General features: G+C 37.1%; 1 protein-coding gene across 1 annotated transcript in view; it reads right to left on the bottom strand.

Annotated features, from left to right (window-relative positions):
* Positions 1-340: 340 nt before the first annotated feature.
* The window catches only part of LOC150085031 (thioredoxin-related transmembrane protein 1-like), a 59,325-nt gene continuing 33,971 nt past the window's right edge, over positions 341-25,694 (bottom strand). The window contains exons 5-8 of the mRNA XM_090375726.1: positions 23,003-23,048; positions 19,178-19,279; positions 6,875-6,982; positions 341-538 (exon numbers count right to left, since the gene is read on the bottom strand). Coding sequence (XP_090231852.1) covers positions 473-538; positions 6,875-6,982; positions 19,178-19,279; positions 23,003-23,048 — 322 coding nt within the window. The 3' untranslated portion in view covers positions 341-472. The remainder of the gene's footprint in view (positions 539-6,874; positions 6,983-19,177; positions 19,280-23,002; positions 23,049-25,694) is intronic.

Here is a 25,694-nt window from a genome sequence, read left to right as displayed (position 1 = left end):
TACTTGCTATAGAGTTTTAACCAAAATAGTGTGCAGTATTTTAGCTCAAGGCATTAAATAAATGCAAAAATTTAACGGCGCAAATTTTTCTCAGTTTTACTCCTTCTAATAAAGGCCATAATAATATTAGAAATGCAATTTAAACATACAACACAATTTCTTAAAAAACATTTTCTAAAAAAATTAATGTATATTTAAATTAAAGTGATATTCAAAGAATGGACTGATAAATGTTTATATATTAAATTTCTGAAAAACAAAAAAAAAAAAAAAAAATTAAATCACAAAATTGAGGAATGAAAAAACAAAATGTCACACAGAATTTTACAACTTTATATGCTGCAAAATTCCATTCACAATGTACAATTTTGCTACCTTTTCCCCACAAACTGCATTTGGTCACTTAAGCTTTAAGCCAAAATGGTTCCACTTAACCTTTATTATCACAGACTGAATTCTGAAATAAATTTAGTTATTTTCTCTTCCTAAGGCTTGGATCTGTGTCAGTTTCTGTAGCTTCGCTTTCTTTTTCATTTTCCTACAAAAATGAAAACAATAAATTACATTCACATAAGTATAATATCAAGAAACAAGTAGAGCACATAATTTCAGTATTCTGCTAAAGGAAGTGGTTTATTAGACTATGAGCCATATATACTGTTCAGTGGTTAATCTGCCCCATAATCTCCATTCTTGGCAATGAACTTTCTTATAGCCATCATTTAAATCACTTCCTTCAATTTTATTTAATTCAAAAGATTCAAACATGGTTCGGAGGGGGGCAAGACACAAATATATATCTCTATATGCCATATACAGTCTTTCGGTGAAGATGTCTATGAGTTGCCACTTGGAAGTCCAAAATTCTGATGGAGTCAAGAGTCACTCTGAGTCAAGTGTGTCAAATTTCTGAGACAAAATCCTCTGCTTACACCCTGATGCTAGTTGGACTATCAGTTACTCTGGGTATATCCACCATGTGCAAGATCTAAAAGCTCTAAATGACTGGCCAGTGTGAATAAATGTAAGCAGTAGTTGAGGTGTGTTGCAAACAGCACGCAAAGGCTGAGCCTGTGAAATATTAGGTGGTAGATGCCACAGCACTTCAGTGTAAAAACCATGTTTTATCTCCACAGCAAAGTTCTCTCATCTCTCTATATCTTCAGTTTGAGTCATGTTTTGAGGTTATGATGAGCATTATAGCAACATCCAATAAGCTTCACACTCAGTATACAGCTTTAAATCTGTTTTTGCAGGCCAGCCACTGGATTGAACCTGTTGGTAATTAGCATTAGTATAGGAATATGATGCAAGAAAGCAAGCTTATGCAGCATCAGCCAAAAAAAAAAAAAAAAAAATGCTCCCATTTCACCCCTCCATTCGTTCCAAATACCTGTCCAGCTCAGCCTTAAATTTATTTAGGCTATCAACTTCCACAACAAAATATGAAAGTCTGTTCCACCAACCAACTACCTGCTGGCTAAACGCAAACTTCCACACATCTATCCTACAACTGTCTTTCCTCAATTTGAATTTATGCCCTCTCAGCTGATTATTCTGAACAAGAGAAAGAATCCCATCAGCATTGAGCATACTCAAACCACTCAAGCCGTTATACACCTCAATCAGATCACCTCGCAGGTGTCTAGTCTCCAGACACTGTAATCTGCAAAACTTAAGACTTTCTTCGTAAGAGCAACCCTTCGTTCCATTCACTAATCTTGTTGCCCTTCTCTGTACTCGTTCCAACAGCTCTACATCCTTCTTAAAATGAGGCCTCCAGACCTGTATACAGTATTCAAGGTGTGGTCTGACCATTGCCTTATACAAGAGGCCTCCAGACCTGTATATCAACTCCTTATCCCTGCTAGAAAAATACCTGTATATCATTGACAAGAAACCATGGGCTACTCTTGCAGACCATCTGCACTGCTCAGAAAACTTCATATCTGCCTGCACAATTACCCCCAGGTCCTTTTCATTCTCTATCACTGTCAGTGTAGTACCACAGAGTTGATACGTTACTCTGGAGTTACTGCTTCCCATATGTGGTATTTTATATTTGTCAATGTTAAACTTCATTTGCCACCTCTCAGCCCATCTGCTCAACTTTTCTAGATCCAGTTGCAGCAGTGTACTATCATTAGTGTCCTTAACAACCCTGCCAACCTTCATATCGTCTGCAAACTTGGACATTAAGCTTGATATACCATCATCAATATCATTTATAAATACAGAAAAGAACAATGGACACAATACTGAACCCTGAGGGACTCCACTAATAACATTAGTCCACGATGAGCAGTGTCCATTGATTACCACTCTGGCTTTTCCCACTCAACCATCCCTTTATCCATAGCAGCAATTTGCCTCGAATGCCACACTGCTCCAATTTGTGCAGCAGTCTTCCATGTGCAACAGTATCAAAAGCCTTTCTAAGATCCAAATATATGATATCAAAGTTATTCCCTGCATCCAGTTCCTTTGTGACCACATCATAGTGTCCAATCAAATTGGTCAGGCAAGACTTTCCCTTAACAAAACCATGCTGTGTCCGAGTTATAACTGAACTCTTGTCTAGATGATCGTGCAGTGCTTCTTTAACCAGTGCCTCCATTAATTTCCCTGGAACAGAAGTTAAACTAACAGGTCTATAAATACTTGTGTCGCTCTTTAATCCTCCTTTGTGAATTGGGGTCACATTTGTACATCTCCAGTCCATGGGTACTTCCCCTGAGTCCAAGGAAGATCTCATAATTATGGCTAAGGGTTTGCTTACTTCCTTTGCTGCTTCCTTTAATATAACTGGATAGACCCCATCTACCCCGGGTGCCTTTTTTATGTTTATCTTCAACAATTTCTTTTCCACTTTCCTCTCAGTTATTACAAAATCGTCTAGCTCACTGCCAGAGCTTAATTCACCTCTGGCATTCCCCTCCCTGAATAACTCCTCATGTGTGAATGTAGATGCAAAATACTCATTTAGTTTGTTAGCAACCTGAGCAGGATCATCAACAGTTGAACCATCAATATCCAGTGGACCAATGTGATTCATTCCCTTCCTTCTAGAGTTTACATAAGTAAAGAACTCTTTGCTGTTTTTCTTCTCATCCCTTGCCAAAGATTTCTCATAATCTGCCTTCACTGCCTAACCTCCTTTGTAACTTGGTTACAGATCAACTTGTATCTATCATAGGCTTCTGTGTCACCTGTTATTTTATTATGTATCCCATGCACATTTCTTCTCTGCCACATGAATAATTAGTTCATCTGACATCCATTTAGGCCTAAATCTTGAACAATATTTCTTAGTTGGTATGAAAAGCCTAATAACTTCCAAGATTAATTCTTTGAATGCTTCCCATTTTGAATTTGCTGTTGGTAACATCATCAGTTGGTCCCACTGTATAGAATTTAAATACTGTCTCAGACCAATGTAGTCATCTTTACGAAAAAAAAAAACCCTTCCCTTTACTCCTGATGGTAGTTACCTCTTTGAGTAAATCCCACTTCAGCACACTGTGATCACTGCCACCTAGTGGTTCCTTTATCTGCAGATTCTTAATGCATGAAGAACCACTACTGATAATCAGATCAAGAGTATTACTCCCTCTAGTTGTCTCCCGAACATGCTGATGAAGAAAACAATCATCCAATAAATCCACAAAAGCCTTGCTAGTGTGTGAGTGACCAATCCAAAAATTCCAGTCAAATATCCAGGAAATTAAAATCCCCCATTATAAGACTGATTTACTGGCCCACTCTATTTCCCTGTACAATTCCTTACTATACTCATCAGAGTCATTAGGCCTATAGCACACTCCTACTCTCAATTTTGATCTCCCAATGCTTATGTCACACCAAACTGACTCGACACTGCACTGTCCAGCAATGTTGACTGGCTGCACCTCCTTGGATTTTATGTGTTTCTTAACTAATAACATAACTCCTCCTCCCTTCCTATCCTGTCTATCTTTCCTGTACACATTGTACTCCTCAAGTTCCAGTTCTGCATTCCTTATATCTGTGTGACACCACGTCTCTGATATCCCAACAATATCTGCCTTTGATGTTTTGAGCAACACCTCGAATTTATCAAGTTTATTTACCAAACTCCTAGCATTGGTGTATACATGCACCTGTTCCTATTCTTAGCTACCCTAACACAACCCATGTGTTTACTTGTACCGCAATGACTCCCAGCAGTCTCTGAAATACCCTGCATCTTGTTTTCCAGGCTGCTGCTCATTCCAATAGAAGCAGTGCAAGAATCACTTTCACCTCTGCCAGTGGCTACTGTTAATCTATTAGTCCTTGTATCCCCCCCCCAAGCTAGCAGTTTTCTGACCCACCTAACGCTGCCTCGATAGCATCAGCAAATATTCTTGCACCCTTTATATTTAAGGGTATCCCATCCCTGTAGAAGCAGTCTCTCCTGCTAACAAGTACAGACCAAGCTGAAAAAAATTCTACCCCTTGAGCCTTGCACAATCTTTCCAAGGGCGAATTGATCGACAAGGCTCTCGTCATATTCCCTCCTATCGTGTCTGGGCAGAATTGCAGACACTTTCAAATTCAACCCTAATTCACAGCTTTTTTTTTAACAGTGACCTGTACTTGTTAAGTAATTCCACTGGTCTCCTACTCTTAATATTTTTAGTATTGTACTCTTAATATCATCTACTCTTAATATCATTAGTATTGTACTCTTAATATCATAATTTTCTAAGAAGTAAGGCGGGGATGTTTTTTGCTACCCCCCCCCCCCCCTCTGTCTCTCTCTTGTAGCTGTCTGTAGAAACATGCTGTCACAGGCTGATTTGCATGCTGTGTGGGCTGAAAAACCTAAAATAAATTATGGGTAAAAAGTCCTACTTCCTCCTGTATTGGGAGGTATTGGCGAATTACATACAGGCTTGATTGAAGAGGCCTTTTTAAAAATTCTTCCAGTCATCAAAGGGAATCTAACCTGGACCTTTCCAAACAAGTGGCAGCTGGGGATGCCATGGTGACTAAGCTGCCAAGGATACTGAGAGAATTTGGATCAGCTAGTAAACCTTGCTGTTGCTATTCAGCCAGCTATAACTGGAGTGAATATGAGCAGTATGTATTTTAAAATAAAAATATAGCTAAGTTATATCTATACTAAAAAGAAATTCTTATTATGTAACTAATTTTCATTATTTTGTTTCTGGCCATGAAGCAAAGAAAATTTTTTTTTTTGTACCAAAAGTAAACGAACAAAGAGTTTATAGATTAAGTGTTCCCAAAACATACAGAACACCAAATATGGTGTCCTGCCAACTTCTTACCAATTCCAAAGTGTTCTATTACTCAAAAATATTGAACATTATGTTAAGGATCTCAGCATATGTTCCCATGTGTATTCCGTGGTGCACACAGAATATACATCAGTGCATCATTAATAGTCAACCTAGTGGAACAAACTTATATACAAAAAAAAAAAAAAAACCTAAATCTCTCAAAAATATGGGGTCTCAGTTCAATCTTTATGATATCCATCTCCGTTTTTAATAACATGAATCAAAGTAACGCTGGCACATATCACAGGTTTCTGTATTAGGGTGGCCAAAAAAAAAAAAGCCAGAGTTCCTTCTGGTGTTGGAAAGACACCCTAAAGATAGTGTCATTTTAAATGAATTGGAAGCTAATGCTAGAACAACAAGGCCAACTTAAATAATTTAAAGCTTAAATAATTTACTCTGAACAGCAATGTCATGAGTGTTGTTAATAAAATGAATGAGTTTGAACTGCTGTTAGACAACCTCTGCTGATATAACAAGGCTAATAGAAACTTCATGACACTCAGAAATAGGGAATGATGGGTTTCACTATGGCATGTATATGTACTGTAATTAGGAGGGATAGGCATGATAATAATTGGCAGGGTGAAGGTTTATATTTCTTATCAAAAGGAGTACGAGCACAACAAAAACCTTCCCAGCTTTGGAACTTGTGCAAGATAGCCTAGAATGTGTGGTGCAAGGTAGTCACAACTCATATAACATACCCTCACCTCAAAGGGAAAATGAGAATGAGGATATGTTACTGACCAGAAGACTGAAGAGTACGATGAGCGTATATGCATCACAGGACTGCTAGAACAGGAATCCATGGTAGGAGCAATCGCTAAGTTCTAAGCTGGATGATGCAGTCAACAAGTATTGTCTATCTTCTCAAACTTCAAAATCCCACACAGTGCTATAGGGTCAATACCTTTACAAAAATTATCACATATACTGATAAGAAAATTCTAATTATTTAGCTCAAGAACTTGTTACCCATATCTGTATATATTTGCCTGTAGAAGTGTGTGTTCATGGCTCATTTGTATGCACACTGAAAAACCCAGAATAACTCACAAAGAAAAATCTACCCACTCTCCAATGTAATTAGTTAACAAGATCAACTAATTACATTCTGGATTAAAGAGGACTTTAGAATTCCAGATGCTGATGAAAATCAAACCCACATTGCTCTTAATAAATGGCCGACTTCAATGTATCATGCCGACTAAGCTATCGTGGAGGATGCAAAGTTACTTGTTGCTAAAACTGTTTAAATTACCAATACTGAGAGCCACACAATAGTTAAGCAGCTCAATGTATACCACAGAGACAGAAGCAGTCTCCTTTCAGTTGAATTGTTTTAATAAATTTCTCAGTTATGATTTTAAAAAATTAGCATCTAAACAATTGTGTCACTCTGTACCTGGTATTCGCAGTTTCATCTAAATTATTCTTATATAACAGATAACCAAAATTCATTATTCTTTTTATGTCTTTTATACATCTACAGGTTTCATATGAAAATTGGTAACAAATATACACTGGGTGGATAAGAAAGTATATACCTTTGTTGCTGGTAGTGGTTCTTTAATCACAGGTTTTTTGGAGGGATTCTTGGATGGACTTAGAGAAGGCTTAGTTATCATAATGAGATCAGCTAAGCAAACACCTAGCTGAAAAAATAATTTTTAATTGGTATTAACAGATGTACACAAGGATATATGAAAACATAAGTCAAAAAAACATTCCCAGATATTAACATCATAAATAAAAATATTAAAATTAGTACATAAAATATAAATTAAAAGGAAAAGACTTGCAGCCTAATTCAAAAAGTTACTGGTGACACTTCCAAGCACTTGTCACTTGAATGCTCTTTGCTAATGGATTGATTATTTTACTAGCCAACAAACTTCAACTCATTACCTACCACACTGAGATTATAGTTTTTTTATTCACATACAATGAGGGAAGTTACCTAATAGATGAGAAGTTACATTCCCAGAAGAACTCAAGTATAAGCTTTGTATTCTTCATTCATATACATTTCACTTTCTGCTGACTATTCATTTAAACAACTGGGCTGTTCGGTACCAAAGGGCAGAATTTTTTTTTATTTCCATTCTAAATCTCTACTTAATTTTGTCCTCATTTAGCAAAATTTCTGAATACCTCTGATCCCAGGGAAAAGTTAGAGTTGAATTGAAGTGGAATATAAATATATAGCAATATCATGCTCTATTTTGGCTGCCCTGCACAAGACAACATGGTAGATGCTGACCCTGAATGTGTATAGAACACATTTAACATTAACATAATTTACACTTATACAGTCAGTCCTTGTATAGCACAATAGTTGTGTTCCAAGAAACCCTCGTGCAATATAAACAACAGGCCCTATGGGAAAAATAGGGTTAGGTGCCGACCACCCAAGATTGAACACACATTTGTAACCAAAACATTACCAAACACAATGAATAATCGTAATAAAATACGTAAGTATTTTATTACGACTATTACGTAATAAAATATTGCTAATGCTTTTGCTTCTATCGTAAGCAAACTTGTTTTTTGTTTGATTTTCTATCCAAACAGTTGACAGCCGTTGCATCTCTTCCAGTTCTTTGTGTCTTAATCTAATAGATTTTAATTACACTTTGAGTTGTTCCTGCTATGAAAGTTGTTTTTATTTTCTCTGCATTCTTTGTAATTCTCAGCGTTGCCTCATTTAGGTCTGTATCACATGCAATATCACATGGTCTTTCATTTCGCTCAAAGCGTTTCACAGTTTCATAGTTTTTCGCTATTGAGAGTGGCGGACTGGCCATAAGCCTTACCGGAGAAAACACGGTGGGCCGGAGGCCAGTGTGATTTTGGCCATAAACTGTAGTATGAGGCCACTATAAATTTTCCCGGGTAAGAATTTTTGACCCAGTCCGCCTCTGTTTATCGATATTGCTTTTTTTTTTTTTCTCTCTGAATCTGCAGTGTCTTCACCAGGATGCTTTCTTTTCACACCTTTTAAGTATTTTACTCACTTTTAGGGAATAAAGCACAATTACAAAACGAGGAGGCACACTTGCTACACATAAACAAAGCTGCGCACGTGTAGCAACTGAATAAACAATACCGTAAAGGCAGAGATACACTATTAACACCTCACATTTTACTAAAGCACATTTCTAGGGGTTACTACCATAAAACAATAAAAACAATTTCCAGTTGCGTTTCTGCTAGTGGAATCTGTTATAAACTGGTAGTAAACTCGATCTAATTGCATTTGCGATTATACCGATAGCTGGAATTGTGTTGGTTTTTACGTTATTATGGTGAAATGTGTTTCCCCTTCACTGATATAAAACACATAAATACATTTTCAGAATCTTCTCTTCATTCCTATCGTGTTGCGTTCAGTTGGGGTGATTCCACGTTCGACTGCCATTTCTTGTAAACACAAAGGCGAATCATGCATAAGCGAATTCGGTTCGTGTTATATAAGATATCGTTCCCCTATTTATAAATCGAGTATGATCAAATTCGTGTAAGGTAAACACGTGTTATACGAGGACTGACTGTACACACCTAAATTAATTTTAATTATAGTATTTCATAAAATTATTTAACCTAGATTATTAATGTTACTGCCGTTGCACACAAGCAGTAATTACATGCACATGAAATTTGATATCATGCAATATTTAAGATTAGTCCATATTTTAATATGGGATCAGTAAATTATGTGACAACGAAGATATTATGCAGTTGCATAACAGGCAGCTGCATAATGTCAAGCACCATGTAGACCAAGCCTACATGGTGCTGAACCAATGATATAAGTGCATATCATTGGTTCAGCACAATTTAGTGTCAATATATTTTTTTTTTCATGAAAACCCCAAACACGAGAGGTATTAGAACCTATAGTATTTAGTACTGTGCTTGGGTTGGAGGTTGAGAAAAATAAAGAAGATATTTGTTGACATTAGATTTGAACTTCTGTAGACTATCATTTTCAGGAAAGTTGTTCCAGGAAATGGCAGTTGAATGATTAAACAAGCAAGATGAAAAGTTGTTTCTGTGAGTTTGAAGTTGGACAGTAAATGGATGTTGGCTGGTGGTGGCACGTGTTCGGAGTGTTTTGAAGGAGAGAGCAGAAATTATACAGGGTGTCTCAAAAATATTGGTACAAACGTTTAGGGGAGATAGGTAACATCTAAAGGAATGTGAATCGCATAAGAACCCATAACCGGAAACTTCACGGGAAAGTAGTAGCAGAGGCACAAGAAGCAGAAATGACACAAGACAGTAATTAGTGGCAAACATTTACTTGACATAATATTAACCATGGAGTAAGAGATGGATGCATTTCATGATGTTACAACAGATGCTCGAAGGTTCCACCACGAGACGCGATGCATGCTTGACACCGACGCAGCACGGATTGGCAAACACGGTCGAACACACCTGGAGTTTCTTTGACAGTAGCAGCAGCGCAGACAAGTCTCGCCACGAGATCCATTTCCGTCTCCACAGGTGATTCATACACGATAGATTTAAGGGCCCCCACAGAAAGAAATCAAGGCTCGATAAATCAGGTGAGCGTGGGTGCCAGGCAACGGGTCCACCACGGCCAATCCATCGACGCCAAAAACACCTGTTCAAATGGTCACGACCACACCTTCCATAATGGGCAGGCGCCCCGCCATGTTGAAACCAAATGTTGCATTTCACATTTGCTGGAACATCGTCAAATAACCCTGGTAGAACTTGTTCAAGAAAGATCAGATATTTAGCGGAGTTCATGTGGGATGGTAACAGGTATGGGCCGACTAAGCAGTCACCGACAATACCTGCCCACACATTTATTGCGAAGCGATGTTGTGCCGCATGGGGGCGCACACTGTGTGGGTTGTCGTGAGCCCACACATGAGCATTGTGCTGATTGAATAAGCCTTCCCGAGTGAAATAAGCCTCATCCGTGAACAAAACATAGGCTGGAAAATTCAAGTCTTGAACACTTTCTTGGAGAAACCACTGCACAAAAGCCACACGTGCAGGATGATCTTGGGGGAGCAGTAACTGAATCCTTTGGAGATGAAAGGGGTGTAAGGAATCGTCATGCCAGACACGCTGTACACTGCAACGAGACACTCCTAAGGCAGAGGCAACGGCACATGTGCTGGTAGTAGGATTATTCTGGACGGCATTCAACACTTTTTTCTATGGGGGGAGTTCGCGTTGAACATGGTCTGTCCGCACTACTCCTGTTACCTCTAAATGACCCATAATCGCACAAATTTTGATGCACACATGCAAACAAACGGTGGTCCGGTACATGTCTGTCTGTCTGGGAAGCGTTGTCCATAAATTCGTTGAGCGGCTCGTCCATTACCCTCTGCTAATCCATACACTAGGTGCATGTCTGCCAGCTCACAGTTCGTATGTCGATGCATGCTCTTCATGCGGCGACTACTGCTTGAATGAGCAAACCAGAAATTTTCCCTCTCGCGAACTGATGAACAGCACCGTGTGCCGACTTGCGGTGATGTTTCCGGTTATGGGTTCCTATGTGATTCACATTCCTTTAGATGTTACCTACCTCCCCTAAACATTTGTACCAATATTTTTGAGACACCTTGTAAAAGCCAATTCAGAAGAACAGTAAGTCTATGAGACAGCGAATGGAGGGACTCTGTTAGAGATGAATCATTAATTAACCTAACTGCCTTCTCTTCTGAATGGAATTAAGAAGCCTGAGAGAGGTTTTGGAGGCACCAGCCCAGATTCGGGAACAATATTCCATGGTAGGGCGGATTTGCGATTTGTACAGAGTAAACAGCTGTTTGGAAGAAAAGTAATGCTGAGAGCGAAAGAAAACCAAGTTTTTTAGGAGGAAGCAATATTTGTAATGTGCTTGTGCCAAGAGAGATTAGAAGAGATTCCTAGAAATCGGAGTGTCACTAAAGATAAGCATAGGAGCAGAAGAATCCTTTTTGCGAGATATAAGACAAGACTGAGTTTTAGAAGGATTGAATTCAACTAAGTTGTCTCTGCCCCACTGGTGAATTACCTGGAGATCGGCATTTAAGAAATTGGTAGCGGATAATCGAGAAGTTGAAGCTGATCGAGCATGGCAGGGTTTTCAAAATGGAAAGTGGAATGCAATATGCTATCATCTGCAAAACTATGGATAGGATTTTTGAACCTTGGGGGACACCAACATTAGTGGAGAAGTTAGAAGACAGAGAGACATCTACCATCACCCTCAGTGAGTGATCAGAGAGAAAACTGGATAACCAATTACAAAAAACAGTTGGCAAACCATAAGATGGAAGCTTGTTTAGAAGACCTTTATGCCAAACACGATCGAAAGCCTTTGAGATGTCAAGAGCAACTACTTGTGTTTCACCGAACCTTTCCATTGAATTAGTCCATAAATGGGTAACATAAGCCAGAATATCACCAGTGGATCGACACTGACGGAATCCATACTGGCGATCGTTGATCAGACAGAAGGTTTCTAGGTAGTTTAAGAGTTGGCGGTTAATTGATTTCTACATTACTTTACAAAGAGTAGAAGTAATTGCAATGGGACGATAATTGGATGGGAGGGATTTGTCACCCTTTTTAGGAACTGGCTTGTACACGTAAATGAAATAAAACTCTAGTTTGGACTGATTAACAACTGCTTTACAATTGTTGTGAGCTTTGGTATAGGCAGAAAATGAAACTGAAGAATTAGAAACAAGCCAATTACGATATGCAACATTCTTCTCTTGAACAGCCTTAGCACATTTATTGGAAAACTAAGGTTTAGATAAACGACGAGATTTTAAAGTGGAGTGTGAGATAAAGGATTCCATTCCTACAAGAATAATTTCACTGACACAACCCGACATCAGAAGTTTTGAAACAGTAATCCGACCAAGGAAAAGAAGAAAAGAAATCTCGCAGGTCACATTTTGCATTCTTGTAATGCCAAACAATACGAGGTTGGGAATAGCCATGAGATAAAGGCTCCATTGGAGAAGAGACAATCACCAAGTTGTGATCTGAGGTGCCTAAAAGACCACTCACTTCGACCATGTACTTAGAAGAGTGTTTGTGAGAAAAAGAGCAAGCATGTTCTTTGTGAGAAAAAGAGCAAGAAGGGGGATGAATCAGATTGGTCCACTTGATATTGATGGGTCAACTGTTGATGATCCTGCTCAGGTAGCTAACAAACTGAATGAATATTTTGCATCGACATTCACACATGAGGAGTTATTCAGCGAGGGGAATGCCAGAGGTGTATTCAACTCTGGCAGTAAGCTAGAGAATCTTGTAATAACTGAGAGTAAAGTGGAGGAGAAATTGTTGAAGATAAATACAAGAAAGGCACCTGGGGTGGATGGGATCTATCCAGTTATATTAAAGGAGGCAGCAAAGGAAGTAAGCAAACCATTAGCCATAATTATGAGAGCTTCCTTGGACTCAGGGGAAGTACCCATGGACTGGAGATGTGCAAATGTGACCCCAATTCATAAAGGAGGATCAAAGGGCGACACAAGTAATTATAGACCTGTTAGTTTAACTTCTGTTCCTGGAAAATTAATGGAGGCACTGGTTAAAGAAGCACTGCAGGATCATCTAGACAAGACTTCAGTTATAGCTCAGACACAGCATGGTTCTGTTAAGGGGAAGTCTTGCCTGACCAATTTGATTGGATACTATGATGCAGTCACAAAAGAACTGGATGCAGGGAATAACTTTGATATTATATACTTGGATCTTAGAAAGGCTTTTGATACTGTTGCACCTGGAAGGCTGCTGCACAAATTGGAACAGTGTGGCATTGGAGGCAAATTGCTGCTATGGATAAAGGGTTGGTTGAGGGGGAGAAGACAGAGTGGTAATCAATGGACACTGCTCATCGTGGAGTAATGTTATTAGTGGAGTCCCTCAGGGTTCATTATTGGGTCCATTATTGTTTTCTGTATTTATAAATGATATTGATGATGGTATATCAAGCTTAGTGTCCAAGTTTGCAGACAATACGAAGGTTGGCAGGGTTGTCAAGAACACTACTGACACTATGCTACTGCAACAGGATCTGGAAAGGTTGAGCAGATGGGCTGAGAGGTGGCAAATGAAGTTTAACATTGACAAATGTAAAGTACTACATATGGGAAACAGCAACCCCAGAGCAACGTATCAACTCTGTGGTACTACACTGACAGTGGTAGAGAATGAAAGGGACCTGAGGGTGGTTGTGCAGGCAGATATGAAGTTTTCTGAGCAGTGCAGACGGGCTGCAAGAGTAGCTCATGGTGTATTGTCGATGATATATAGGAATTTTTCTAGCAGGGATAAGGAGGTGATTATTCCCTTGTATAAGGCAATGGTCAGACCACACCTAGAGTACTGTATACAGGTCTGGAGGCCTCATTTCAAGAAGGATGTAGAGTTGCTGGAACGAGTACAGAGAAGGGCAACAAGATGGAACAAGAATGGAACAAAGGGGTGCTCTTACGAAGAAAGGCTTAAGTTTTGCAAATTACAGTGTCTGGAGACTAGGCACCGGCGAGGTGATCTGATAGAGGTGTATAAAGCCTTGAATGGTTTGAGCATGCTCAATGCTGATGGGATTCTTCCTCTTGCTCAGAATAATCACCTGAGAGGGCATAAATTCAAATTGAGAAAAGACAGATGTAGGATAGATGTGAGGAAATTTGCCTTTAGCCAGCGGGTGGTTGGTTGGTGGAATAGACTTCCATCCCTTGTCATGGAAGTTGACAGCCTAAATAAGTTTAAGGCTCGGCTGGACAGGTATTTTGAACGAACAGAGGGGTGAAGTGGAAGTGGTTATTTTTTATTTATTTATTTTTTTTTTTTTTGGCTGATGCTGCATAAGCTTGCTTTCTTGCATCACATGCCTCTACTAATGCTAATGTTGGCTGTATGGTTAGGCTGAATATACAGTAGACTCTCGATTTTCCGGGATGGATGGAAAAAAGAAATTCCCAGATAATCGATTTCCCGGATAATCCAAAAATACAGAAGTCCCCGACATACGTAAGAGTTTCAGGACTTCTTACGTAAGAAGAGTTTTACGTACTCTGGAATGGCTAATAAAATATTGCTGCTATATCCCTAATATGTCAAAATTACAAAAACCACATGATGTCCTCAGAAGAATGAAGAAAAATAGTTATATATTTTTAATTAGTTCAATTAAAAACTTTATCTGGGGACAACAGTCAAGTAGCCGGAGTGGCACATAAGAAAAGAAAACATAAAAGGAAGAAAAAACGCATGTTATTGTACTGTAAAAACTGATATGCATTTCGTAGCCTTGGTTATTATAGTTGACCTTCATTGGTGCCGATCGCTTCACCGCTTCTCGTATTCTCTTTTTCTCCTTTATTGTGTTCACCGTTGCCACTGACAAATCGGAATTCCTCGCGATACTTGTTAATGTTTGGCCATTTTCATATATCGTTATTATTTTAATTTTCTGATCCGACTTGATCGCTTTCCTTTACTTGATAGATTTACTAGTTCTGCTGTCACTTATTCTCTTAGTTGGCACCACGTAATGATCAAAATTAAATTTTCTGAAAAGAACTTCACAAGGTTATCACCCCATGCAAGCTCACATTTTACTAAAGCACAATTCTGAAGGTCATTGCCAAAAAACAATTTGCACTTTCCGGGTTATTGGGCTTTTGTCTGTAGTATAAAAAATTATAAACGGGTAGTAAACATGATCTTATTGCATTTGCTATAATACTGATAGCCAGAATTCTGTGGGGTTTTACGGTATTATGGTGAAACGTGTGTCCCCTTCACTGAGATCTTCAGTCATAAAAGTCCGAATCTACATAAGTTGGGGACTTACTGTATCGAAAAATGTTCAGCAACCTACGTAAAATGTATAGCGATAGATAAAAACCGAAAAAACTCACCATGCACTACTGGCGTGTCCAATACGTGAGTAGTGCATATTGGACACACATTTATGTTTTACGATGTCGATTTTAAATCTAATAGCTTCCCTTTATTTTTTGAAATGTCGCATATGGTTTGATCACCAACAAATGGTTCTTTAGAGATTTAACAGATGCACAGTTTTCAAAATTTTGAATAATTTCAAGTTTTTGTTTAATTGAAAGCACCACCCTTGCATTTGCCCATCATTTTCATGATTTCTAAACAAAAAAAAAAAAAAAAAAAAAAAAACCCGACATCTCTGACATAAATAACAAAACAAAATTTGTCCTTTTGTGGTACAACGGAACACAACAATCGACACGACGCACTAAAAATATCTGTTTATACCTATTCTAGTTATTACTTGAATTTTATGATTTCTGGTTGATTTTTTATTTTTTAGGAGTCTTGAAGTGTCCCGGTTAATCTAATCCCAGTAAATCGAGAGTCTGCTGTATTTGTCTATGCTTAAATCTAATGATAACAATAAAAAATATAAGAATATTAATAAATCCATTCATCCATGTGGACATACTTCCACTACTCATCAAGTGGCTTTGGGCCAAAAAATTACCAAAAATGAATAGCTCACGCACACCTGTTTGTTATTCTAAAAGTAAAGTGCAGCCATTATCAACCCACTGCAGGGTGGAAGCCTCCTCAACAATTCATGCTGAGGGAAATGGACCATAATCTGCCACGCTGGTCCAGTGCGGGTTGGCAGATCGACCGTATTCAGCAGTCAGGGGCTTGAACCCCGGTCTACTCAGAGAGCGTGTGCTACTGCACTCCCGCTCCTGCCCACTCGGCTACGGAGGCCTAAGGTTATTCTAATAACAGCTTTACTTATAACTTAGTACTTTGGTTAGAAGAGTCAAAAAAAAAAACCAACCACCTTTTGAAGGCTAAAATTAGCAACCAAAAATTAATTTTTACCTTTATCATTAAAGGATAAAAATATCAATAATTACAGCAAACTGGGATTTGAATACAAAACCTTATGTGTATGCAATAAAACATTTTTTAATCTTACCACGTAAGACTATAGAATCCAACACATGCAGCAGTTAGCAAGAAAAGAGACTTGGCAAATGCCACCAAACGAGACACACAGAGGTGTTGCCTGGTCTACTAGGCAGCACCTACTATAGGTTGCATAAAAATAAATTGCAGATTCTAAATTGACCAAATGCAGTTAATATGAATAAAATTCAATTAATTAAAAATGCAAATAATTAGAATTACCATTAATTAAAAATACAATGCTAATACAATATTATCTGCTGGCTAAGGACTAGTATAACGTTTCCACAGCATAAAAGCCGACAACCGCCTGGCAAGATAACCTATTTACTTATATAGTAATAGTACTTGCCATATAGTGCAAAGGAATCCAGAGGCTTTGCTGCACTTGCAAAAAAAAAAAAAAAAAAAAAAAAAAACACCAAGTAGATAAGAAAACACAAATTATATGTTTCCCTCCTCCCACAGGTAAGTATCAAGTTGACCTTTGAATTTATTCAAACTGTTGCCTCAACTACCTGCAAGGGCAACTTGTTCTAGATATTAATGACTTGCTGGCTAAAATAAAACTTCCTACAATCTAATCTAAACCTCAAACCCTGTAATTTGACTTTATGACCCCTGGTTCTGGAATTCTTTAGAACAGTGAGAATTCCACCTTCTGCCAATCTCACCATTCGAGTTGCCCACCTTTGGACCCTTTCAAGAAGCTCAATGTCTTTTTTCAGATGAGGTCTCCATAATCGAACACAGTATTCCAACTGTGGTTTTACAATTGCTTTTTACAGTGGGATAAAGATCCTTCCAACAAAATGACAATATTATACATATGAGGGACATTTGAAAAGTTCATGGCTTGAGTATGAAAGGGTAAGTACAATGTTAATTTTTCTGTACTTAATATATAACACTTCAAATAGTAACCCACCAAGTTTCATGCAGTTTCAATAACTTTTTTTTTTTAAATTACAGGTCCTGAAGTGGTGTGAATGACGAAAGATGGACAAAAATCAGTCATCATATTTAGGAAAAAAGGGACAAATGCCAAAGGCAATTTACAAGGATATCGTTACAACATTGGGGAAGGATGATGTTTCCTATTATCCATACGTTGACTTATTGTACTGTTTGAGAGTGGAACCTTTTCAATTTCTCATACTGCATTGTGTCCTAGCATTTTACCCACTATAATTTTACATGCTGGCATTATTAGGTTCTCACCAACTGTGTTACTTTTCTTTTTCTGGCAAAAAGTTCTGCTACTAAATAACTTGCTTCCTAAGCCTTTTCACCGAATGTGACTTTTTTTAACAAAAGCTTTACTCTGTTTTGAGATTCCAATAGCTGTTTAAAATAATCAGCACCTTTACTTGTCAAATGGCTGTGATTTGTAGTTAAGCGTCTTTTCAATTTTGCTGGAACCATTGCTGCATTTGTAAGTTGTTTGCCACAGACAACGCACAATGGAATAGGACAACTTTGATTACCAGCCAATGTAAAACCCATTGATAAGTAGCTTTCATTGTAAAGACTGACTTTTTTGTATCCCCTGTTGCACTAATGCAGTCAAATGACTCAGAAGATTGTAATTCTTCATCACTAACCTTATCAGAATTGTGCGTGGGCTCAGGCCTAGAATCCTCCTCTTCCATTTCACCTTCAAAAATTGCCACATTGGACTGTCAGTCATGTTTGTAAAACACAAACACTAATAAAATATAAAACAGAAGAGGCATAATAAATAATTAAACGAGAAAATAGCAAAAAATATGAAAACTTCACAATATAATTCACTTCTAACCTACACAATCCACGTTTTGCAACATTTAAAACAATAGCAGTTAGGGGAAATAATTCGGGAGGGAGAGGCTGACATCATCAGCCTACCGTCCTCCCCGCCATGCAATACAGTGCTCACCAGTTGCAACGGCCTCCCCTATCTCGCATCAAAAACTGAGAATGGACTCAACTAAATGAACAGTCCTACTGCACACTGCCATATGGTGCTGAAAGACCTCTAATGAAATTGCTAACGTGGCTGCTCAGCCACTGTCCGTGATGGACAGTGGCTGAGCGGGATGTGAAGTTCAAAAAAATGTTTTTTTTTTTTTTTAATCACAATCTTTCACAGAAACCCTAGTGACATCTAGCAGAATACCAGTTGAGAAACCATGCACTAGAAGATAAATATGAGCCAACTAAATAGATTGTTCTTTATCACTTTGGAAATCTCCTGATCCGATGCCAAACTAGGAGAGCTCACAATACACCCTTGGCTGGGGATCATTATGTACTTCACTGAGCAAAGTGCTAACATACACACGTATTAAGAAACATCTGTTGCGTGTTATTTGCCATAACTGAATGAAGTGTTAATTTCAATGTAGAGCAAGTGCAAATTCTTACTATTTCACTTCATTCCTCAAGAGCCACACAGAATTTTTCTACAATTATTTCATAATATAGAAACAAACACAATCTAGGGGAGATAATGAAAAAAAATAAATAAATAAAAGAAAAGCTGATATAAGGCAAATATTTAAAATTATAAATCATTTTGGCTATTATGAACAGCACATTCATAATTCAAATCATATAATTTTTGCTTTTTTTTTACTATGATTATAACTGTTTTTATTCAAAACTGAACTATTTATTGACATTAAATAAAATATTTAAATAAATAAAGGAAGTTTAATTAGATAAAATGCCTAAATAAGTCATCACAATTAAAAAAAAAAAAAAGAAAAAAGAGAGAGAGAGAGAAAAAAAAAAATACAGAAATCAGAACATCTTAACTTATTTGTTCAAATTTTGTCAATAATCGCCCAAAAGTCTATACATAACTAATATGAGGGTAAAAACATACATACCAAGCCAATTACAGTTCCACAAGTGATGAAAATAATAATAAAGATAATATAACTTAACCAATATGGCACACCATACTGATTCTGTAACTTATCTTGTGTCTCCTAAATAAGTATAAAAAATATCAAATGGTTATTTTTAAAAAAACACAACATACAAAAAAATTAAATAGAAGCAAGAAATTCTGATGTGTTCTAGGAGATAAATAAAATATATGAATCATCTAGAAAAGATGAAATGCAGTATGTTTCTTAATTCAAAGAATAGTTGTTAATCAGATATGTGCAAATTTGTCAGAGATGCTGTCGTGCTAGACAAGTGATTCACAACCTTCTTATCATGCCTACCACCAATTACAATGTAGGATCGTTTTCTGTACCACCTGACACCAGAACATTTAAAAGTCATAAACAACTCTACATTAAAAGTTGAAATGTGGAGGGTGTTGCAGGACAGATTCCAAGATTTATACTCTAAACTTTTATCTCCTGGTTTTAATGAAAAATAGGTGTGTGTGTGTGCGCGCGCACCACCACACACACACACACACACACAGACACAGAGGGAGATTAAATGAAACCCCCCCCCTTTTTTTTTTTAACTTTTGAACATCCTGGAAATGCATTAAGTGAACTTGATCCAGGCTTAATGTTACTCCTGACCAACATGGCTTAATGTAGCAAGAAACTTGTTTCAAATTGTCCTCCGCTGAATTATTTGAATATTACAACACCACCTATGTTCCCCACAAATTATTCTGGGTTTTTCAGTTTGCACAACATGCTGCTGCTGTTATTTGGTTTTTAGGAGCATTAGCAACTAAGGCCATATTGCTCCGAGATATGCGGTGGTCATTCCCTGACCTTTCCGCATTCTCCGTATTTGGTGACGGGCTCGAACCCCGGTCTAATCAAGAAGCGTGTGCTACACGCACTGCTGCTCCTTCCCACCTGGCTACGGAGGCGCATGCACAACATGCAAATAAGCCTGTGACAACACATTTCTACAGACATAATACACACAAACAACATAGTCTAAGTCACTGATGTGCCTAAAATCCCACAACAACCCATCACAAAAATTCAAAAGGAAGAATTTTAGGGCAAAGTTCTTATTGCTTTGGTATGCATACAACAGCAGTAAGACGTTACATAGCACAAATGTGAAAATGAAGGCAGCACTCTTACATACATGTGCATGATTTATCTGTATAGGTTAGAAACAATGTTACAATAAACAGTAGTAGAACTATTGGCTGACAACATCTATGATGCACAAATATGTTTGAAACAGACATTGTGTGAAACACGTAGAGAATGATTACTGCAGAATGAAACCAAGTGAAATACTGCAAAGTGAAATATAATATAAATGTAACATGTATAAAAAGACCAAAATGATTAATTAATGCTACATACAAAATCAAACAATCTTTATTAAAAGAAATCTAAAACAAACAAACAAACAAAAGGCTTAATGAGCTTTAAGCCTTAATAATTAAGGCTTAAAGAATTAATGAGGCTTGTGGCAGAGAAGAATGTATGGGATGCATATAAAGTATCAGTTGACACAGAAGCCTATGGCAGGTATAAACTAGTCTGTAATCAAGTCACAAAGGAGGTTAGGCAGGTGAAGGCAGATTAGAAATCTTTAGCAAAGGATGCTGAGAAAAACAGCAAAGAGTTCTTTACTTATGTAAACTCTAGAAAGAAAGGGATGAATCAGATTGGACAACTTAACATACATGGGTTGACTATTGATGATCATGCTCAAGTAGCTGACAAACAATGAGTATTTTGCATCTACATTCACACATGAGGAGGCATTCAATGAGGGGAGTGCCAGAAGTTTATCAAATGCTAACAGGGAGATAAGTGATTTTTGTAATAACTGGGAGCAAAGTGAAGGAGAAATTGTTGAAGTTAAACATAAGGAAGGCCCCTCGGGTGGATGGGATCTATCCAGTTATATTAAAGGAGACAGCAAAGGAAGTAAGCAAACCCTTAACCATAATGATGAGAGCTTCCTTGGACTCAGGGGAGGTCCCTATGGACTGGAGGTGTGCAAATGTATCACCAATTCACAAAGGGTTTCAAAAGGTGACATAAGTAACTACAGACCTGTTAGTTTAACTTGTGTTCTGGGAAAATAATAGAATCATGGTTAAAGCATTGCAGGATCATCTAGACAAGACTGCAGTAATAGTTAAGACACAGCATGGGTTTGCTAAAGGGAGGTCTTGTCTGACTAATTTGATTGGATACTATGATGTGGTCACAAAGGAACTGAATGGCAACAATAATTTTGATATCATATACTGGATTTCAGGAAAGCTTTTGATACTGTTGCACATGGAAGACTGCTGTACAAATTGGAGAGGTATGGCATTAAGGATAAGTTGCTACAATGGATAAAGGGATGGTTGAGTGGGAGATGACAGAGTGGTAATCAATGGACACTGCTATTCGCAGACAAACGTTGTCCACAAAATGTTGTTAGTGGAGTTCCCCAAGGTTCGGTGTTGGGCCCATCGTTGTTTTGTATATTTATAAATGATATTGATGAAGGTATATCAGGCTTAATGTCGAAGCTTGCAGATGAAAAAGGTTGGCTACTGCAACAGGATCTAGAAAAGTTGGGCAGATGGGCTGAGAAGTGGCAACTAAAGTTTAACATTGACAAATGCAAAGTACTGCAAATGGGTAGCAGGAATCCCAGAGAAATGTACCAACTGTGTGGTACTACACTCAGGATAGTGGAGAATGAAAAAGACTTAGGGGTAATTGTGCAGTCAGATATGAAGTTTTCTGAGCAGGGTAGACAGCTCTCGGAGCAGCTCACAGGGTCTTATCAATGATATATAGGAATTTTGCTAGCAGGGATAAAAAGGTTATAATCCCTTTATATAAGGCACTGGTCAGGCCACACCTTGAATATTGCATACAGGTCTGAAATCCTCATTTTTCTAAGGATGTATAGTTGCTAGAACAAGTACAGAGAAAGGTACTCGTTCTAGCAACTATAATTTGTATCATTCGCCACTACTGATACTGATTAAGTTGCCATATGTCTCTTAAAAATACTTTTCACATTCATGTGGACTTTTTTCCCCAATAACTTTGGTGCTATGATGATAAGTGTGATGGAACAATGCCATCCATGAAAGTGAGATCCATCCATAATAGGAGTGAGTATTGTTGCTGTAATGAGATGGTGAAACTGTAAATATTTTGAAATATTTACAAATGATGTTTCACCAGTTAACTCTACTTCTCTAAAGTACAGAAAGTCAAAACTGTAAAATGGAAAAATTAACCATGGTTATAAAACAAACAGCTGAAATACATTAGCTGAAAAGGATCTTTAACTGAATCTGTTGTCTGAATTTGGAACTTTTTGCCCAGGTACTTTTTTGCAGGGTAAACAGACAACCATTGCCGGTATTTTTACTGTCAATACCAAAAGTTGCCGTTCGCAGAGCACATGAATTACACATTACCTCTCCTTTATCAGTTTTTCTCCACAATGCTGACAATCTGGGATTAAAATAATTATACCTCCATATCTAGACGTTAGGAAATGGCTGTATGTGATAGTAAATTGATCTCTAGCTATTTCCTATGTAGGGAGTTTTGTAAATATGTAGTTGTAATTATAATTATTTTGTCTCAGAAGAATGAGAAATATTTTCAAAAATACTAAATTTAAATGTCATTGTTAATTCTCCATACACAATAAAGTTTTCTGAAGCTAAAATACAACATTATAGTATTTTAATCTTGGAAATAGTTACAAGTGTTTTGACAAGTTTAAAATAATTAACTTACCCAAATAAACACAGCAACCTGATAAGTAGATGACAGCAAAACCATCCTAAAAAAAAATAATTTACAGTTTAAGAATTACTAAAATAAATTTATATTGTATTCCTAAACTATTTTGTTTTCTTCTTTATGTAAACTTATGTAACTGACACAATAAAATAGAAGTTAATTAAAAACAGAAATATCAAAAATGACTTCTGGTTTTTTGCTTTTGGACATAAGCTTATTTAAGTCAGTATGCCAATTCATGTGGCTTATTATGCATTATATTCTAGTTCATAATCATGCACAACTTCACAGGTCAGAGGGTTCACAACTGACCATTTTAACAACAATACAATTATTAACTATGTGTAGCAGTCATGTGGGCTCAAACTATGGTGAACTCAAATATTCATAGGTTGATTTGCATGGTGTGCAGACTGAAAAACCTGGGGAAGGAGGCTACTCCCTTTGCCTAAGATTAGTTCATTACAACTGAAAACTGAAGAGGCTTTTTAGAATTCCTCCAATCTCTGACAGATTTTGAATCCAGATGACTCCAAAAGAGTGGTAAGTGGTAAACAAGGAATAGAAATTGCACAATATATCCACTATACTGCACAATTTCTATTCTTTATTTGTGGTTAGACTACTGTTTTAAATCTTCTAATCCTAATGTTTGTTCAGATTGTGTCGTGGAAATTATTCTTCATTATTAATACAGTGTTTTTTTTATATGTACATTTCTCATTTCACTTTGAATTATTATCCTTTATCTAAATTATGATTTTCCAAAAAATGTGTTAGTTTGTCCAGGATAAGAATATAGCATACACAAATGGCTTGTAATGAAGTTTCAAGCTACATTTTCTGTTTGCAGTAAAGCTCATAATAGTTTTAAAAAAAATTTCACACACAATCTATTTGGAAACATAATCATGGAAACTTGGCTCCTGTCCAAATGGTAGCTGAGGGTTCCAGTCCCTTGCCAAAGCTATTGGCCACAATTTTTGTCCATGCATACATCCACCTTTTGCATCCTGATGGTTCTATTTTACCTTCATGTAAGGTTAAAGATGACTTATTAGCATTTTACTTTCTTCTAATCCTTGCACTAATGATCTCATCCTATCATACTGAAGATATTTCATTTAATGCATTTCTTAATTTCTCCAACCAAATTTTTGCAATTCTCAACTTGTCCTTAAAACCTGTGCTCCAGAGTTAACTTTTGTTTTATGTTGCCCCTTTACACTGTCGCTTTGCCTTCTGAATGGAAATTTGCTCACATCCAACCAATTCCTAACAAGGACAACCAATATCTCCCTTCTAATTATCATCTAGTCCAATTGCACATACCTCAACTCTTTCCATAGCAATGGAGAAATTGATCAACTTCCAACCCTTACACTATTTTCAAAACTTTAATCTAATTAGACCTTCATGCCAAATAGGACTGAGTCTTAAAAAATGTTGAGAGAAAGTACCTCAGTTTCTCCAGACTTTTCCATTGAAATGGATAACATCTGCAAAGGTAATAAATTTATTATCATAATGTTATTATGTATCATTGTGGCCTGTTCTAAATGGCAGAGGAAATTTATTCTGCACATACACTTGAACAGAAGAGGTACAAAAGGCACCTTGCTAATATTATTTAAGGGGCTTTGGGAATTCAGGTAAACTGCTAGTAGCAATGGGATAGAGTAAACTAATGCAGTTGGTTAATGGATCAAGGTCACAAGTACTTTTTTTTTTTTTTTTACGGGGTTGAGTGAAAGGTTTCCAAATTGTAGGGATGAACTTGTGGCCTCAAAGGTCCGGAGATGATTAACCACTGGTAAATCATGTGAAAGCATGTTTCAAAACTATTGTATTACAGACTATAAACTGTATTATATGCTTCAGTAATTACAAGGGAGTAAATAGTAGGCAGATACAATGTTTATAAATTGTTTACTTCTGAAGTGAGAAATGAAGAGCTTTACTAATAATCATGTAGGTCAACTGAATAGAGAAAGAGACACTCCACTGCATTTATTAACAAATATGCAATTTATAGTTCTAATATTAAACAGTAAAAATAAAAAAATTTGGATACAACATATCCATCTGTTACAATTTTTTTCCCCCAAGATCTTTGATTGCACAAGAAAACTAAAAATTAATAAACTACAGATTTACATGCTGCCTGCACTCCTCTGTTGTGATATCACCTGTTTAGCCTTAGAAAGGCAATGCAAAGAATGTTATGTCTATAAAATTTGTATTTGCAGCCCATTTCTTTTCCTGACTACAGTGAGACAGTAACAGTGAAGAATTCAAACACTGCAACAACGTTGGAAGAATTTTTTGGTGTCCACCTTAATTTAAGAATTTGTAGCCACCAAGATCTCTAGATTTATCTCCACCTGAATTTTTGTCAGGTGGCTATTTAAAACAGAACATATAAGAAAACAACCTTTACACATTAGAGAAACTCCAAGAAACACATTTCAAACATAAGTTTAAAATGCATATTTCAAGCATAACTGAAATAACTAACATGCTTCCAGAAACATGATATGAAGAACATAACACTGAACACTTCTTTGTGAATGTATGTTGCAGTGTATTGGAAAAAATTAAAATAACAAATTTAATCGCAACTCCTTTATAATATTAACCTAGTGACTTGTTTTTTAGTTGCACATTCCAAAAATTTGCGATGCAT

Source organism: Mastigoproctus giganteus, chromosome 6 (assembly GCF_048544385.1).
Source record: "Mastigoproctus giganteus isolate SK-2022 chromosome 6, ASM4854438v1, whole genome shotgun sequence".
In the NCBI taxonomy this organism is placed as follows: domain Eukaryota; kingdom Metazoa; phylum Arthropoda; class Arachnida; order Uropygi; family Thelyphonidae; genus Mastigoproctus; species Mastigoproctus giganteus.
This window is presented reverse-complemented; position numbering and strand designations above follow the sequence as displayed.